At 38.8% G+C, this 19,686-nt stretch overlaps 1 protein-coding gene across 1 annotated transcript in view; it reads right to left on the minus strand.

Annotated features, from left to right (window-relative positions):
• Positions 1-964: 964 nt before the first annotated feature.
• CysRS-m (cysteine--tRNA ligase-like protein, mitochondrial) overlaps positions 965-19,686 on the minus strand; it is a 101,996-nt gene continuing 83,274 nt past the window's right edge. Inside the window, exons 8-11 of the mRNA XM_067144094.2 lie at positions 18,793-18,891; positions 3,801-3,920; positions 3,620-3,706; positions 965-1,088 (exon numbers count right to left, since the gene is read on the minus strand). Of these exons, the coding sequence (XP_067000195.2) occupies positions 1,047-1,088; positions 3,620-3,706; positions 3,801-3,920; positions 18,793-18,891 (348 nt within the window). The 3' untranslated portion in view covers positions 965-1,046. The remainder of the gene's footprint in view (positions 1,089-3,619; positions 3,707-3,800; positions 3,921-18,792; positions 18,892-19,686) is intronic.

Here is a 19,686-nt window from a genome sequence, read left to right on the forward strand (position 1 = left end):
ATAATAACATTACTATATGGATGTAAAACCTGGACACTTTATAGTCGTGACATAAAGAAACTGGAACGCTTCCATCAGCAGAAACTTAGATCCATCATGAACATCAAAGGGGATGACCACATAAGCAATGCAGCAGTTCTTGACAAGGCGCATATGAACAGCATAGTAGCCTTCATCATCACCCATCAGCTTAGATGGGTTGGTCATATCCAGCATATGAATGATAGCAGACTGCCTAAACAACTTCACTACGGTGAGATTGGTCATGGCAAAAGGCCTCAAGGTGCTCCTTTGAAATGTTATAAATGTTATAAAGTGTTATGAATAGCACCAACATAAATGTTAACACCTGGGCAACAACTGCACAAAACCATGTTCTCTGGCGCAAAGCTACTGCAGAAGGTGTTTCACTGTTTGAGCAGGCACGTTGCAGGCAAGGAATTGAAACACATGAAAAGCGGAAACTATGTCAGATCCAACCACGTCCTCCACCGACCTTTAGATGCGACTTATGTGGGCGCTGTTTCATCCAAAGATTGGCTTGATCAGCCATCAGCGACAACACCACAGAGCCAACAGACTTTAAGAGGAACTGCAGGAGAAAAACGTATTCTCGGAAACGAGTAGCGGCCGGCGATTGTATCCACCACCATATTTTATGAAATACCACACACAAATAAAAAAATGATTAATCATGAAGATTGTGTGCTTTTTAATTTTTCATATTTTTTATGTATGACTTGGCCAGTTTTAAAAATTTAAAAATATAATGTGTTATGTGCCTCTACAGTAATTTATAATGGGATTTATTTATGAAAGTGTAAAAACCTAAATTGTGGGGTACGTTAGTGCTTCGAAAAAACCAACCCTCAAAGGGCTAAAACAAATGTTTATACACTGGCCATGTCCTGTGTACAGGTCAATCGAGGCCCATTCGCCACGATTATGTGAATACATTAACCAATACTTTTGAAATTACTTTATTACAAACAATGACATAGCATCACTTGATTTATACACAATAATATTACAGTTTTGCACTAGCATCAAGGTTTTCTCATACTCCAAGACGACATCTTTCCATGATCCTGAAAAAAATGCAAAGAATTTGTTAAAAATATAAACAGTATAATGGACATGAAAGCAGGTAGCAAGAGATGAGAAAAATGACATGACAGCACTCATGATGACGAGTTATATAGAACAGGCAGTACAGAAAATCAAAGAGGAATTTGAAAAAGGAATCATAATCCAAGGAGAGGAAATCAAACCACTGAGATTTGCCAATGCTATTGTTAGTTTATCTGAAGATTTGGAGAAAATGCTGAATGGTATGGACGCAGAAATGGAGGAGTACAAGATGAAACTAAATAAATCCAAAACAAAAGTAATGGAATGAAACCGCATGAAGTCAGGTGGTTCAGGAAATATTGATGCAAGTGTGTAATGGACTAGTATAAAGTGGAGACAATTCTATAAACTCATGGGTAAATAGTGAAAATATCGAGCTCGATTAGTAGGTGGTGGTATTATTTTATTATGAATTGTGAGGTGTGGCTATGAAGTTGTTTATGTCTATTATTATTTTTATTATTATTATTATTATGTACATAGTTATGTAAGACAGGTTGTCAGTATGAACTATTTGGTATAAATTGTGGTCATATCATTTATTATTTGTGTATTGTATGATCTGTCTTGTGTAACAGAACATGTGAGGTTATGTCACGATACTTCTGCGGTATGTTTATTAATACAACATTGTTTAATTATTTTTATAAGAACATGTAATTAATAGTATATAATTTATTATTACCTGAAAATATGATATTGTATATAAATCCAATTTAATGTTGTGCAACACAGGGTAATAGTCTAGAACAACGCACCTTTGTCACCCGAGTTTTAAAGAATGTTCCATCCATTTGTACATAGGTTAATGGAGACTCGAGAAGATACGAGAAAGCCTGGCCAGGCAAGGTATATAAAAGGGCAGAGTTGAGATGAATGGAGTCGAGTTGTTAGGGAGACTCGTATGTGAACTCATGTTGTTGAAGTGGTTATGTTGTGTTGGTACCAAGTGTTCTGTAGTTGGTTGACTTGCTAATGTGGCAGTCGAGTTCAAGATGGCGGTTCGTTAATGTGTGTGTATAATGTGTATAGAATTTATTAATAAAACAGTGTACACAACTGACAGCATCTCGTGTGAACGCCTTTGTGACTACGATAGTAGTATTACATTAGGAAATGAACTCTTCAAGGAAGTAGACGAATACTGTTACTTGGGTAGCAGAATAAGCAATGATGGCAGAAGTAAGGAGGACATAACATGTAGATAAACACAAGTAAGGAAGGCCTTTCTTAGGAAAAGAAATTTGCTCACTTCCAACATTGATATAGAAATTAGAAAAGACATTTTTGAAGACTTTCATCTGGAGCATGACATTGTATGAAAGTGAAACATGGACAATAACTAGCTCAGAAAGATAGAGAATAGAAGCTCTTTGAACGTAATGTTACAGAAGAAGAATTTTGAAAGTGAGATGGGTAGATCGAATCGCAAATGAAGAGATACTGAATCAAATTGGTGAGGGGAGAATGATATGGCAAATCTTGATGAGAGGAAGAGATAAAAAGATATGATACATCTTTAACAACCAGGACTTACTCAGTTAGTTTTTGAGGCAAGTTTAGGCAATAGAAACGATAGGTGTAAACCAAGGTGTGAATATGACAAGCAGATTAGAGTAGATGTAGGTCGTAGAAGTTATGTAGAAGCAAAAAGGTGAGCGCAGGATAGGGAGAACTGCATCAAACCAGTCTATGGACTGATGACACCAACAACAAAGGTTAAGTTACTGTAGGAATGAACTCAGTAGATGTAAAGGTCTGTCTCTATACTACCATTTGCTGTCCTTGGAGGTCTGGGTTCGATTCCCAGAACTCAGAGAAATTTAAGACTGGTGGGAGGGCTGGTTTGTGGCGCGTGCAGCTCACCTCCTTTGGGGGCATATCTGAAAAGAGTTACTTCACCAAGGCAGGTTTGGTGAAGGGGTCATATGAGGCGAATGGAGGAGGATGAGTTATTTAGGAGCAGGGTGTAGAGGGTAAGTGAAACAGAGGGAGATCAAGCTGATGGTTCAGCTCAATTTTTTATGATTTAAAGATTAGACACATGGAATTAAACAATGCTACAAAAGTAGTAGCAAAATAGAGATTGTGGAGGAGCTTAATCCACTTGCAGCGACTTCCGCACCAAATGGTATAAAGCATAACAATCTATAAGAAGTATAATGAAGTTTATATGTATTATACATTTTAAAAAAAGATCTTCCTTTTGCCCATGATGGGAAACAGATATATCTAATGTACATAATATTCTAAATTCAAATATTGAGGAGTCCTGCGTATATATTAAACAAAGTTTTCAAATCCTGTATTTAAATCTCATTTTTTTGTTGAGTGTGGCTGCAAAGAACAGGGTAGGTAGAAAGTACTTCAGCAAGGTAATTCCTTCAATATTATACGACAAAGTCAGTTCAATTATGCAAAATTATTTTACATCTGAAAGAGTGTGTAATTTGCATGCAATTCTGAAGTTCTAATATCAATGTCATACCTTTATTTGTATGCCAGTAGAATACAAATCATCCCTCAGCTGATCACAGTGAGTCAGCAATTCTGAGTTGACTGCTTTCATTTGAGCCTAAATGGAAAGAAAGGACAGTATTAATCTTTTGTCTGCATTAAAAAAAAATAGTCTATTGCAATGTATTACAAAACCAAAACTGCTCACTTGCCTGTTCGATGTCTTTACATTGAAGACTTTCCAATGCTGTTTCCCTAACTTGGTTTCGGAAGTGAACCACTGTATCCAGTATTCTAGAAATATCCACAGTGTCACCTCTTTGGCTCAAATCCTGCAACAAGACAAAAATCAAAGCTCTTAGCATTTGACTGAGTCAGACTGTTTTATATGTTAGTGCACTGATTCCACAAAAAAATATATCTTTATGCATCACTAGTAAGTACAGTGGAATCTCATTAATATTTACTCCATTAGTACGTTCCCGCTTAACACAGTGATTTTTGTTGTTTCCAGCCCTAATTCTATTAAATCCATGTTAACATAACCTCATTAACTATTTTTTTCTTCCTGTTTAAGATGATCACATTTTTATAGCATTATTTGACTGGACATTATTTTCTTCATTCTTGATGACTAAGCTAAAAAATTTAATTTTCGCACTTGATCGAGAAAAGAGAAAGTAATGCCTTCCCTTCCTATCATTCTCTCTTCCTTGTTAGCATGCGTACCAGAGAGAGCTTGCGATTGTTTCAGTTAATGTATGTTGTGTTCACTAGTTCATTAAGTGCCTTAGTAACACAGTTTGTGCGACAAACAATCATTATGAACAGCTCACACTCACTGAAGAAGTGGATCATAATCCTCACACAAAGCATGCAAAAACTGAACATTTCCACATCCACAATAAACACCATACTAAGCGAGGGGAAAGAAACTGAACGTGCCTGTGCAGGAGTATAAAGTGGCAAAAAAATAAAATAAAAAATAAAAATGAGTTCATCAAGTTCTTTTTTCCTGAGCTGGAGAGTGTGTTACTGAAGTGGATTAAACAAGCCCTTACATCTATCCCACTTGACAGAACCATGGTTTGAGCCCAGGAGGTTCATTTAGCACAGCAAGTAGGACTCCCTAACTTTCAAGCTCCAAATGGTTGGAATGAGAGATTTAAAGGTAGACATAAACTAGTGTCGTGGTCCATGAAAGGGGGGGCATGAGAGTAATGCAAGCGGGTGCAGCTATGCTAAAATATTCATACAATGTTAACAAATTTAATCTCTTTTGTGAAGGGTTATTGCCATTCTTAGATTCTCAGTACACTAAACTGAGGCAAAAAGTTCTCTTTCTCAGCCCGTCGATCATAGCAAAGACAGAGAACAGAACAAAGTGCAAACAGATTACTGGCCGTACTGAGTAGTTAACTCTTCCTACTGATACATGTATTGTCATAATCATGGATAAGTGTTGATTCACTGTGGTAAAAAGTGATGCTATTGTAGAGATACCTTGAGTGTCTATTCTCGTTTGAATATATTGAATAAATAAAGAACAAGATGCAAATTAATTTGAAGTACGATCACCTTCCACATCTGCTTCTGATGTTGCCAGTAATGTTCAGTGTAAAACAAAAACCAAAATGTGTAAATTTGAAGATGATTACCTGAAACTAGAATTTACCAACATTCTTGTAAATAGCCAGGAATGACTAGTACTTGGATATTTTAGCCAACGACAGTCTGAATCCTGTGAAATTTACAAATCAGAAATGCAGACCAGACTCCAATCAGCTTTGATACGCCACAAGTTGAACAATCAATGTGGGAGGCCAAATACGGGTTATTATACAAATGACTGGGAGCAAGAAATCAAGGTGTGTGGTAATTCTTGCAGTAACAGCTGATGGCAGAAAACTTCTGTCATATGTGGTTTTAAACTTTGTATCTTTCGTCCCAAATCAGCAATTGCTGATCAGACGCTGGTTTGGTTTGATATGCCTCACAACAAGACTATTACAGGAAGAGGTACTCAATTAAAATCAAAAGGTAACAAGAAACTATGCTGTACTATAGTGCTGCCGCTATATTATTATTTTAAAAAGAAAAGCTATGCCAAAGGTCATTAAATTCCTTCGAGGTATAAATGTAGTAGTGGAATGCAAGGGATGGATGAACGTGAACCTGACAATGTACTGGGTGAAGACAAGTGTGGGACAGACAGCCAGAAGTACTGATATCACTGAAACAACCTGCTATGCTTCTCTAATATAGTTTCCGAGCTAATCTAGTGGCTGAAGTTAACAATCTTATTCGTAAAAGAAAGATGCAACAAATGATTATTCCCGGTGGTTTGACATCCATTTTGCAGCCTCTGGACGTGTGTGCCAATAAGCCATTTAAAGACCATCTGCATCAGCTTCATAATGAATAGATAACAAGTTTTTTTTTTTTTTTTGCTATTTTGCTTAACGTCGCACCGACACAGATAAGTCTTATGGCGACGATGGGATAGGAAAGGTCTAGGAAGTGGAAGGAAGTGGCCGCGGCCTTAATTAAGGTACAGCCCCGGCATTTGCCTGGTGTGAAAATGGGAAACCACGGAAAACCATCTTCAGGGCTGCCGACAGTGGGGCTTGAACCCACTACCTCCCGATTACTGGATACTGGCCGCACTTAAGCGACTGCAGCTATCGAGCTCGGTGGATAACAAGTGGAAATAACGAACCGTTGCCCAGCAGCAAGATCAAATGGCCGCCATCAGAACTCGTGTGCTCAAGGGTGATAAGAAGTTGGGAACTTATTCCACTCGAAACAGTGGTAAACAGTTTAAAACATAGAGGACTTTCCAAAGCTCCAGATGGTAGCAAGGACGATGCGTTGTGGCAGAATGGTGACGGAGATGGCAATATCTCATCATATTCAAGCAGCAGCAAGGAGAGTGGGTGTAATGTAGATCCCTCAAGCCCCCATAACCTAATCCCATACAGTATATGAGGGTGAAAGAAAGCATGATAGGATGCAAGTAGCATATCCCGACTGATGCAGGTTTTCAGTTTCCGCAACAGATACCACACCCTGGCTAATCTCTTACAGAGTTCTGATGTATGTATTTCCCAGGTAAGTCTTGTATCTACATGTAGGCCTAATAATTTAACAGAATTACTCCAACCATTATTTACAGTGTGATCCAAGGTAAATAGGACATTTTCTGTTTTAGTGACATTAATAGTTTATTTATTGTGATGAAACCAGTTTTTAGCAATTTTAACAGATGTGTTGACTTGGTTTTGTAGTGTTGTGATATCAACATTACTGTTTAGGAAAGTTGTATCATCAGCATATAGAACTGATGTGCAGGGCACATTACATGCTAGGTCATTGATATAGACCAAAAACAGGAAAGGTCCCAAAACAGACCCTTGTGGGACACCTGTTTTAACGGTTTCCATACCAGATTTTTTATCACTTATTACCACCATCTGTTTCCTTTGATGAAGATAGGATGCCATTAATTTCAGTTCATCACCCCTTACTCCATAATAACTGAGCTTATGAATTAAGATTTCATGCGAGACACAATCAAAAGCTTTTGTCAGGTCAATTAATGTAGCACCTGTGACTGTTTTATTCTGAAAATTATTTAATATGTCTTTGATGACACATTCAAATGCTTTTGTCATTGAATGACCTTTTCTAAATCCAAACTGTTTGTTGTAAAGCAAATTATTTTTGAAAAGGTACTTGTCGATTTGTATAAATATACAGGATTCAATAATTTTGCTCGGAATGGGTACTATTGTTATAGGGCCTTAATTTGATAGGCACATTCTACCCCCTTTTTAAAGATAGGTATCACTTTAGACATCTTTAAACACTCGGGAAAAACACATTGTCTAAGCATTAAATTTATTAAAAATGTCAATGGCATTAATATCATGTCAATAGCTGCTTTGATTGTATTGTTGGAGAGACCATACATGTCTTGGGTACTAGATGAATTCAAATTTGTGACAATACTTTTGACCGTTTGCAGATTTACTTCCACCCACCTAAAATCATTATTCAATACATTTGAGGGAAGATCAAAGTTATGCAACCAGTCTAAGAATTTATGTTTACCTGCATCTCCACCTGATGAAATGCTATTATCCTGATCACATGTGCATTGATAAAATACCTATTACACTGATCAGGTTCTTTGTTATTTGAAGTTTGACTAGCACTTCTTATGATAGACCAAGCAGCTTTGCATTTATTGTTCGCACTTTGGATATACCTGTCATTTGCTGCAAGTTTAGCCTCATGTATATGTTTTTTATATAATTTCTTGTAGTTTTTGAATATTTCTTTATCCTATAAATTATTATTTAGTTTATACTTACTATAATAAGCTAACATAATGCTATAAATTTTACCCAAATCAGGCGTAAACCAGTTTTTAACTCTATTTCTTGATTCAGAGCTGTTGGCCTTAATAGTTACAACTTTTTCAGGGAAGGCTGAATTAAAATATATAATTATCATGTTAATGAAATAAGAAAATGCAAAGTTGACATCACTCATGGCATAAAGGCTAGTCCAGTCTGTTCTTATTAATTTGTCTTGGAATTCATAAACCTCTTTAATTGATATGACACGTCTGATGCATTTTAATTCTTTCGATGACTCAAAAACTCTTCTCTTACAGTTAACTTTAAATTCAACCCAAATACACCATGGTCTGACAATACATCTTGTCCTAGAAACGAACATTTGTAAAATGATTTGTGTACATTGGTTACAACATTATCTAGGCATGCATTATTTCTTGTGGGTTCACCATGTGTACAATATACAAGGTGCGTTCCATAAATAATGCGACCAAATTCATAAAAAAATCATTTATTGAATATATTTGTACAAATAATAAAAAATCTTCAAAATAGCACCCTCTTGCATCGATACATTTCTGGAGGCGGCGTTTCCATGCCCGGAAGGCCTTTTCCGGAATGTCCTTTAGAGCCGATGTAACATGCGCCTGGATTCTTTCAATCGTGTCCCAATGTTTTCCTTTCATGACTCTTTTTAACCGAGGAAACAAAAAAAAGTCAGTGAGAGCCAGATCAGGACTGTAGGGAGGCTGGGGAACCAATGGGGTGTTGGTCCTGGCCAGGAAGTCGTTGACAATGAAGGCGCTGTGACTCAGCACATTGTCGTGATGAACTTTCCACGTGACCTTGATGTTGCTTCGGCAGCGCGAGACCCTCCTTTTCAGTCTTTTGAGCACTTCCAAGTAGAAGGCTGAGTTCAGTGTAGTCCCGGTAGGTACGAATTCGTGGTGGACAATGCCTCTGACGTCAAAGAAGACAATGAGCATGGTTTTGATCCTGGACTTGCTCATGCGTGCCTTCTTGGGACGGGGCGACGATGGGGTGTGCCAATCTGAACACCGCCTTTTTGTCTCAGGGTCGTACTCAAAACTCCACGACTCATCAGCAGAGATAACCGAGTTAAAAAAATTAGGATAATTTTCACACATTTCCAACATTTCTCGGCATCGAAGCACTCGCATGTCCTTTTGTTCGTCAGTCAACACTTTTGGGACCAGTTTGGCACACACCTTTCTCATGTTCAAATCTTCGGTCACAATGCAGAAAACGGTTGTTTTTGCCATGTTTAGAGTTTGTGCTATCAAATGAAGGCTCAGCCGTCTGACAGAGTTCAAACAATCGCGCACACGCGTCACATTTTCGTCAACTCGTGAGGTTGATGGCCGTCCACTGCGAGGTTCGTCGGTGATCTCCTCTCGACCCTCCATAAACGACTTGTACCATCGGAAAACTTGTGATTTGGACAAGCAATCAGTCCCAAAGGCCTGCTGAAGTAATGGAAACGTTTCGGTGGCGGACTTCCCAAGTTTAACACAAAATTTGATAGCGTACCGTTGCTCTATAGAACGATCCATTGTGCCGTGTTACATGAACTCAAAACAGGCTTGACGGAAACGCATGTCCTGACTCTCCGGCAGCTCGCTGCCAAATGAGACAAAAAGCGTTTGAAGCTAACACCCTCCTTCACCTAGCCCAACAGGTTAGAACACGCTGCGGTGTACAGTTGCATCAGAAAAAAAATGGTCACATTACTTATGGAACGCACGTTGTAAGTCATGTGATCTTAACATATTAAGGAAGTTTTGAGTATTTTGTGATACCTCTAAGATATTTACATTGAAGTCACCAGCTATAGCAATCTTTTGATCATAGTTACAAGTTAAATAAGAAATCAACTTCTCTAACTGTGATATAAATAATCTTACGTTGGTGTTAGGGGTACGATACACTGATACTACAACAAAATCATATTCACACAATCTAATTCACAAAGGTTATTAATGCAAAAGGAAGAAATATCTATTACTTCAAATTTAAGAGATTTCTTAACATATATTGCAGCTCCACCATGTGTTAGTGGGAAGTCTCTAGTAAAATTACTTCCTAATTCAAAATCATGAGGTATATATAGATTGGTCTCATCTCTAGTCAGCCAGTGCTCATTCACACACAAAATATCAGTAGGCCTTTTATTGAGTGTTACATCTAATTCATCCAGTTTATTTCTAATTGACTGTAAGTTAATGTGAAAAATAACTATGTTGATCGTGATTGTTTCTACAGGTTCACTGATTTTAGAGAACTGATGAGAACCTAACCTAGTCTGTCTACCTTGCACATTAATACTATTCCCCAATACAGTTTTAAAAGTACCTAACCTGTCTAGACTACCATAAGCATTAATATCATTCCTTGGCTCTAACACAGGGTCACATGAAAAGAATAAACCCTCACAGGACTCCTCGAACATACTTTGAACACAATGTTCCTGGGAAGAGACAAAGAGGAAGACCTCATGATGTTTGGGAAAAACAGATAATAAAGGACCTTGAAATTAGAGATGTGAACTGGTGTCACATATATGAGCAGCATCTGTGGATGGATAGAACAAACTGGAGGAGGCTCGTACACAACCGCACCTGGCTTGCTGGAGCGAAGAAATGATGATGATGATGATGATGACTCTAACACAACAGACCGACCTATATTGGTCACTTTCCCTAGTTTTTTAGAGGAATGGGAAAAGTTTTACACTCTACATCTTTAAGTGCATTAGCAAACTCTAATATACTATTTACAACATACCTTTTTCCCAACCTATTTCAGTGCAGATCATGCAAGATATATCACTCAAGATCACAACTGGTGGTAGCATCACCATACATATAGATGACGGCTGATTGTACACACACGCCCTTCCCAGCAACTTATGTCTGACTTGACTAGGTGCCATCAAGTCGACATCGACTGCTGGCGACTGCAACTTGTGTCACTGGATACTTAAAAACATTACCTGAGTATCCAGTGGCAAAACATGATTTGCTTAGAATATGCTGTTCTCATAATCACACAATGAAACTGCTGTATGTGATAATACGACCATGTGATGTGAAGATTATGCCGTGAAACTTCACCTATTTCAGGACTAGGAAAATACAAGGCGACAATATGACATGGCAATGAATATGGTATATGGATCTTAAGGTACAAGACAGGATAGTAAAGATTATGAGGAGAAATAAGCAGTGCACTGAAGAATGTCACTGTGCTGAAGAATGCTGAAAGATTTCAACCAAACTATTACAGTAGAACCTCGATAATTCAAAATCGGTTAATTCAAAATCCCGCCTAATTCGAAGCAGTTCCCGTTCCCAGAAACATGACGTGCGGTTTTGCATGTTATTTAAACTGTTTAATTCGAAATATGGATAATTCGTAATTCGAACATTGTTGGTCCCCATTACCGAAATTCAGACTTTTAATTCAAAACTGCCTCAACATTTAAAAAAAAGGTAGTATTCTTCAGAGTAATTTAAATTCAAAATGTATCCGGGTCACGACAGAATGCTAATTTCTTCTGTAACCTGCTGGCATAGTTTTCCGTACTTTCACTCCGGCGCATCTACAGCTAATTTAGAGTAAAATCGTAATTCTTTTGTATTTAGTGTTTTAAAGAACACCACAATATCATGTAGCAGGCAGTGTATGGAGAAGCAGAATCCGCGAACACCGGCGATGCTGACAGTTGGCGAAAAAGCATGCAAATAATCAGTTCATACGCGCTGAACAATATTGTAAATGCCAATGAGACTGCATTTTTAAAATTCTGAGTCCGAACAGACTTGGTTTTAAAGGAGAGAATGCCAGCCGGGAAATCGTACAAGGGTGGGGGTCATTGTACTGTGTTGCAACGCACATGGAAGCAAGAGACTTTCTTTCCTCATCATAGCAAAGTTCGATAAGCTACGAAGTTTTAAGGGCATCGGGCACTTCCCGTGCTAGTACAAGGCATCTAAAAAATGCAAACAGTACAGTAAACAAAAAAATAAAGCATTTGCACAATGGAGCCAGTATAATTTGTCCTCGTCTTTGAATCATATGTGTTTTTCTTTTGTTGTGTAAGGTTATGGTTGCCAGTGAATAATGTAAATGTAAATGCATCTTGTTGGATACTTTTTGGAAATACCTTTCTCCATGGCATTTGAAAGTTTTAAACTGTGAATCAAGGTGATTGCATGCATTAATGGGTCTTAGAATACTTCTTGACGCGGCAATTACGAGAAGAATTTGGAGAGAAGTACCATGGCAGAAAATCGTACAAGGATAGAGTCACTGTACTGTGTTGTAATCTTGTAATGCAGACTGAAGTGAGAGACTTTCTCCCCTCTACATAGAAAAGTTTGATAAGCCATGACGTTTTGAGGACATCGGGTACGTACTTTCCGTGTTAGTACAGGACAACTAAAATGCATACAGTACAGTAATTCAATGAATAAAGGACTTGCACTGGGGAGCCAGCATAGATTTCTTTGAGTCTTTGAATTAGGCTTTTGTTTTCTTTCATTGCGTGAGGTTATGTTCGTCAGAGAGTTGTCCAAGTGCGTTATTTGAATAATGTAAATGCACCTTGTTGGACACATTTTAGAAATAGTTTTTTTCTATGGCATCTGAAAGGTTTAAACTGTGTATCAAAGTTAATTGCTTGCAGTAACAGGTGTTAAGAATATTTTGTGACACAGCAAGGGTTGGCATATCTGAACTACGAGTTGGCGGTTAATTCAAAATCACATAATTCGAAGACCGATTTTTGCATCCCAACGAATTTGAATTAACGAGGTTTTACTGTATCGACTTTTGTTGTTTTGTGAAGGAAATCAGAAATACAGACCAGACTCCTACCAGCTTCAATAAGTCGTAAGTTGAACAAACAATATGGGGAGGTAAAATAAGTGTTATTATATGGAAGATAGAAACTAAGTTGCGTGGAAATGCTTGCAATAACAGTTGACGGCAGAAACCTTCTGCTGTATGTGATTTTAAAATGAAAAACTATGCCCAAAGTTCAATTTCCATGAGTGATCCACGCTCATGTACAGGAGAACAGGTGGATGAATAGGTTGCTCATACATTGGATGCGAACGGTTTGGGGAAACTGACCTAGATTTCTCCGTTGATGCTTAGCTCTTCTCTCGTTGGACAGCTTTCATGGCCACTTGACGGACAATAGCAAGAAGTTACTGAAAACAATGGAAACCAATTTGGTAGACAGTGATTCCTGGTGGACTGACCCCCGTACTTCAACCCTCGAATGGTTCAGTAAATGAGCCTTTCAAGTACTATGTATGAAAGTTCTGTCAGGGCCGGATGAAGGAAAATGTGCAGGAATTTACTCCAGTAGGCAAGATATAGAAAAAATATCTGTGGAACTTATTTGCCAGTGGATTCAGGGCATTTGGGATATGACTTCTTCAGAGACAAGTGAAAAGAGTTTCAAGAAAATGGAAATCTGGAATACGTTAAATGGGAATGAAGGTTATTTGCTCTGGAAAGATGCAAGTGGTGATGGTAGCTCCACTTCTTTCTGTAGTAGCAATGACGAAAAGCACATAAAGGTACAGAATTTCTTCTCTTTTGCTGGTACCGTATGTTCTTATTCACGGATGTGATTGGTACCTTGGTTAATCCATATTTATTTTTCAGAATATCTTTCTGGTACCCATGGGATACTTCAAACCCATACATTCAACTTGCCAGATGTAAACTTATGCCAAACAACAATCAAACTGTCTTCTCAATGGTATATATTTAATGCATCTTCCTTTCTTTGCAAATACATTTATGTGTCAGAATTACGTGAATAATTTATACAGCCGGATTTTGCACCTATAATTTTTGGTTTAAAAAGTGTGTTAATTATGCGAGCATATCGATGGCCTAGAATGAAAACCTCATATCTTACGAAGTTCTTCCTATCCATTATTTCCCTGAAGACTGGTTACGCCTCCCAGCCACACATGAATATGCAGTCCATCAGAACAATGTTCATTGTGTTCTTTATTCCTATGCTGACGTGTGAAGGAAAATGAACCTTACCGTACCGTACTATAGGAAAGTATGTCTGCGTGACATATTTACTAACTCCTAGCGTATAATTTTTATAAGGTTCATTTTCCTTTACTCATCAGCATAGGAAAATAAACCCAACGAACATTGTTCTGATGGACTGCATATCCAAATGTGGCTGGAAAGTGTAACCAGTCTTAAGGGAAGTAATGGATAGGAAGAACTTTGTGAGATACGAGGTACAATCTAGGCCGTCGATATATGGTATATTAAAGTAACTTAAGATGCTATAATACAATTTGAAAATAAAGTATTCCCACTCCATTGTATTTGTCCTTCACATCTGGACTCCACCCTTTTCTCAAAGTTGCTGCATTAAAGAACTGAATGTATGGTAGTCCAGACACTGTCTGCATCTGCCCATCGCTTGCATGACTGGGCTCAGACATAAATGATATGCTTGCCCACCTTCTCTAAATATACTGCTCCACGCTAACAATGGTGTTATACTGATAGCACAAACACGAATGAATGAATGAATGAATGAATGAATGAATGAATGAATGAATGAATGAATGAACGAAGAGACATTAGCCAACTAGTGAACACAGAGGTGAGGTTGCCCATCGTACGGAAGTCCAATATCCAATGACAAAGATCTGCAGATTTTAGGAAGAGGGATGCAGAACAGTGCAACCTTTTATGTCATGTCATTCCTTTAGGTAACTCCTATCATCTGAATTCTTTTGGGCAATCATTTTAAGAGTGGGTATACACAGTTAAATCATGTTATTATGACCATCAGCTAATACCAAGAAGTACGGCCATGTACAGCAAAAACAGCAGTTGGAGAGGTTGGGAGTAACCCAATAAGGAACTGGTAGGTAGCCACAGGTATCTGGAGTGTACCCCACAGCTGCTGTAGTGTGCGTGATGGAGGATCGATTGAGAGAACACAACAATCATGGAAGTCACACAGATGCTCAATAGGATTAAGTCCTGGAAATTAGGGGGCTAGGGAAGTACTTGGAAGCCTCCATGGCTCAGGTGGGAGCATGCTGGCCTCTCACCGCTGGATATCGTGGTTCAAATCCTGGTCACTCCAAGTGAGATTTGTGCCGGACAAAGTGGAGGCAGGACAGGTTTTTCTCTGGGTACTCCTGTTTTCCCTGTCATCATTCATTCCAGTGACACTCTCCAATACCATTTCATTTTATCTATCAGTCATTAATCATTGCCCCAGAGGAGTGCGACAGGCTTTGGCAGTCGGCACAATTCCTATCCTCGCCACTAGATGACCCGGTCAAATGACTGGAAACAGGCTGTGGGTTTTCAGGGAAGTACTTAAAAGGCTTGTCCATGCACTTCCAAACAGAGTTAGAAATTTCAAGTCATGTAATAAGTCACATTGTCTTGCTGGAAGGCTCCATCTGTCACAGATTATGATATAGATGTTGATTCCCATAGGGAATCTGAAATATTTGTCCTGAATGAGTAAATTTATAATACCAATATAAATGGTCCATTATTGGACATTATAAATTTTCCAGCTAACTCATTCCTGGTTGCCAGCGTTTCGCACCCGTGTGCTAGGTTGGGCTCGTCAGTTGGTACCTAGCACACCTACCAAGACGCATGGCTAGTGCATACCGTGGAGGCCACTGCGTAGGCTACTTGAAACCACCAGCAGTGCCAATGCACTACGAGAGACTTTGTCGCACTACCAAAAACTGATGCCTGCTTGGCCATCAGATGATATAGATGTTGATTCCCATTCCACGGTGTGCACTAGCCATGCGTCTTGGTAGGTATGCTAGGTACCAACTGACAAGCCCAACCTAGCACACGGGGGCGAAACGCTGGCAACCAGGAATGAGTTAGCTGGAAAATTTATAATGTCCAATAACGGACCATTTATATTGGTATCGCCACAGATAAGACAAACAGCATGTGTAAGCAAACATGATCTGCAAAGATGGATTTACAATCAAATCAGATGAAAGTGCCTGCCACATGGATGAGCAGTTCCAGACTATAATGCTGCCACCACCAGCTTGTGTTTTTGCAGTAACTGTTGCAGATTGTTTGTTCTCTGCTGTCTTTCATCTCACATGCCAATGTGCATACCGTATTTACTCATGTATTAGACCCCCTTTTTTCCCACACTTACATCCAAAAATAGTAAGGGGGTCCAATATGCAATAACCTCAAATTTTGTGCAGTGAACACATGACTTCTAGGCTATAAACAGCTATAAATTGTACATGTTAAAACACTATTCTTTAACAAACTTACGAATGTATTCCGAGTTTTACTGGCTATTTTTGTTGGATTTCTAAATTTAGAAATAAATGGTGAACACAAGACTCTTAGGCCTACATATAAAGTAAATATAGTCAGTTTTAGTTACTTTTATATCACGTCATTCATTTCATCTCATTAACTCCTCTGGTGAGGTTGACGTCAGGAAGAGCATACGGTTGTAAAAACGCACCATGAAGATTCGTCTCACTTCATACTCGACCTCATAGAGAAAAAGGATAAGGGTATCGTATTTTGCAATATTAATAAAAAAGAACATAATGGCAGGCATTTGTGCCTGTCAGGTAAGCAGTAGGCCTACCACACAGTAAACCTGATCACTGCTTTCATTTGAATTATCGTCGTCTAGTGCTGCCAACTTCCGTGCTACCGGCGTGTCGTCATTCCAAATGATGTCATCTTCACGGCAATCACGAGTATTCGAGATCCCATCTTTTTGGAAGCTAAAGAAAAAGAGTTTCGTTCCCGACTATAGAGTCCAAACAGTGAGAATCTATTTGCAAAAGTTTTCTGGAAATCGTCTCTGTTATTCCCAGTTAGTGTATGTGAAGCAGAAGCCACTCCTTCTGAAAAGCTGTACTGTAAAAAGTGTGCCAACCCACCAGCTGATAACTAGCGTATGTTACGAGTTGTACTTCCTAATGTAATACATAATGACTGGGAGCATTCTTTGTATAACTGCGGTTATTGGAAGCCAGACCTTTACTTTTAAGTATATTTCATGCTTGTTCTCTACATTCATCACACCAGGATTTACCTAAACAGCTGTAATTGAGATAAGAGAGACCGCACTGTTTAGGTTAGATATGCTACTAAGTGCCCGGATAGTGTTGAAGTTCCACGATGGAAAGAATAAAAATAAATAACAGGAAAGCTTGTCGCATATATGAATATCTACAGGTGTGGCGGTAATGCATTTTATTATAATTATTAATTTTGTACGTTCATTGCCTCCATATATTTTTATTAACACATCGTATGTTCTGTTTGGAGTCTCCAAAAATCGTAAAAGTAGTTAGTGGGGACGTAAAATCAATACCATTATTATTATTATTTAGGTACATTGGCGAGAAAAACAATCGGTATGGTTGGATTGTTTCTATCGCGTTTTAAACCTACTTCTCTCCAAAGATTACATAGGCTATACTGGCCTAAGTTACGAGATATTAATGATCACTTTGTTAATGATCTCGCCTGCTACGTTAATAGCAACAACAGTGAATATTTCTTAACTAAACTCGTTTCCTCGTCCCGAGGTGGTGCAGACCCCAATGGAAGGGGGCTGCATGTACCATTTTTACCGCATATCAACTTTCCTGCCTTTCTTAAATCTCTGGCAATACAGTACCAGGAATCAAACTCAGGCCCCCGAGAACAGCAGCTAACTGTGCTAACAGACATATAGCATGACTGATGCGTGCTCTAATTGCGGTCGGACACAAAACTATTCACTTATTTGTACAACGTCACCAGAGCTGCAGTAGGCCTATGCTATGGAGGTGATATTTCCTAACTACAAAACACCGATGTACCTCATGACTTTGACGTGTTTTCATTGCGCGGGTCGTATGGACGAAACTATTCACAAATTTGTGTGATATCATCGGAGCTGCAGTACGGCTTGTACCCGCTTCAAAGCGGAATTGTTGTTGTTGTCTGACGAGTTATGTTGGGGGTCTTGTATGCGAGATTTTTTTTTTTTGGTTTTCTTTGTCCTAAAAAGCCAGGAGGGGTCTAATACACAAGTAAATACGGTAATTCGTCTGATGAAGCAGAAAACTGGATTCAATAGAGAACGCAGCCTTTGGCCAATCAGCTAACATTCACTGCCATGCAAACTGAAGTCTTTTCCACCAATGCACCTTCATTAGCACAGCAACAGTGACCATGCATTTGCTTTGGAGCCCTGTAGGTAGCAGGGTTCGCAGAATTGTATTTTAGGCACACATCAGGTAGGCCCTTGATTTGTTTTGATGGCGAGCTGCTCCACTGTACTGTGTTCAGTGGTCTTCATGCACTTTCATAGCTGATCTTACTCTTTGATATCAGTGACACAAGGGGCTCTCCCGTTTCATGTCAGTTATTTTAATCAAAATCGACTTCGACCTATTATATCGTGTAATGTACATTTACTACGTGTTGAAGAGATGTTAAGTACAGAATAAAAATGTCCAACCGGACACCAGTAAGATCTGAACCCAAAACCTCCCGATTTTGCGTTGGTTGCTCTAGCAATTGAGCTATGGTGGCCTAGGTCATCTTGGTTCTGTTCGAAAGGATCTAAGCTACAGGTCTGGCACTACTGTCATTTTAACTCAAATGTTTTAGGGGCCTTTGATGGATTGTGCACATCTAGACCACTCTTAGAACCATTTACTGCACTAGAGCACTTATGGTTTATGAATAAAAAGAAAAGCCTTCAAAAACTCAAATTTATGAAAAATTTTCAACATACCTGTTGAGATGTAAATGATGCACCCAATTTGTCCAGGGTTTGAAGCAAGAATGATGACACTGCAGCAACGGCAGCTGGACTTCTGCCAACCTCCATGTCCTGAAAATACAAAACAGTGTACTTCTACAGTAATGGGGAAGTAGAGTATTTACTCGCCTGTAACACCCCCCTTTTTCCCCCTAATTTTCAACTTTAGGAGCTTATAACTGGTGAAAATTTCACAATATAAAAATAAAAAAATTGATTTTAGCCCCTTCAAACAGTTTTGTATTAGCCCCCTACTTTAATACCACAGCTGACTGGTCATATGACTAAACACTGCATCTGCGGCACAGCCACATAGCGCCGTGAAGATTTCAACGCTGCACAGTGTTACAACGTCTGAAGTCTTGTGATAAAGTAGTGAAATTCGATCACTTTGTCGGTATGGAAGCCACTGGCACAGTGATGCCCTTTTCCACAAACTTGGTCTATTCCAGGGCACAAAGCATTCTCTACCTGCTTTAAAATCATTCCATGCAATACAAAGACTTTGTGCAATTTCAAGAGCTTTAAACTGCATTCCGTGGTTTATAGGTTGCTGCTGTCTCCTACCTCCTAACCCACTCCAAAAAATTTTATGTCCACATTTTCGTATTTCCCTTTCTTCACACTGCGGAAGGAATTAGATTCAGATATTTTTCTTTGCACCGAATAATTTGTCTCTCTGGGACCACCAATAATGAATCATACATGGCTGTACTTTGTATTTATGACTCACAGCTCTCAGTCCACTTTCTGCAGCATATTGTAACACATTCAACTTGAAGGATGCTGTAAAACTTGTTCGCTTCCTCATTTTCACTCCTGCTCGTACTGGATGCTTTCTAATTTTGCACAACATGCTGCCGCGCG

Source organism: Anabrus simplex, chromosome 3, assembly GCF_040414725.1.
Source record: "Anabrus simplex isolate iqAnaSimp1 chromosome 3, ASM4041472v1, whole genome shotgun sequence".
Lineage (NCBI taxonomy): Eukaryota > Metazoa > Arthropoda > Insecta > Orthoptera > Tettigoniidae > Anabrus > Anabrus simplex.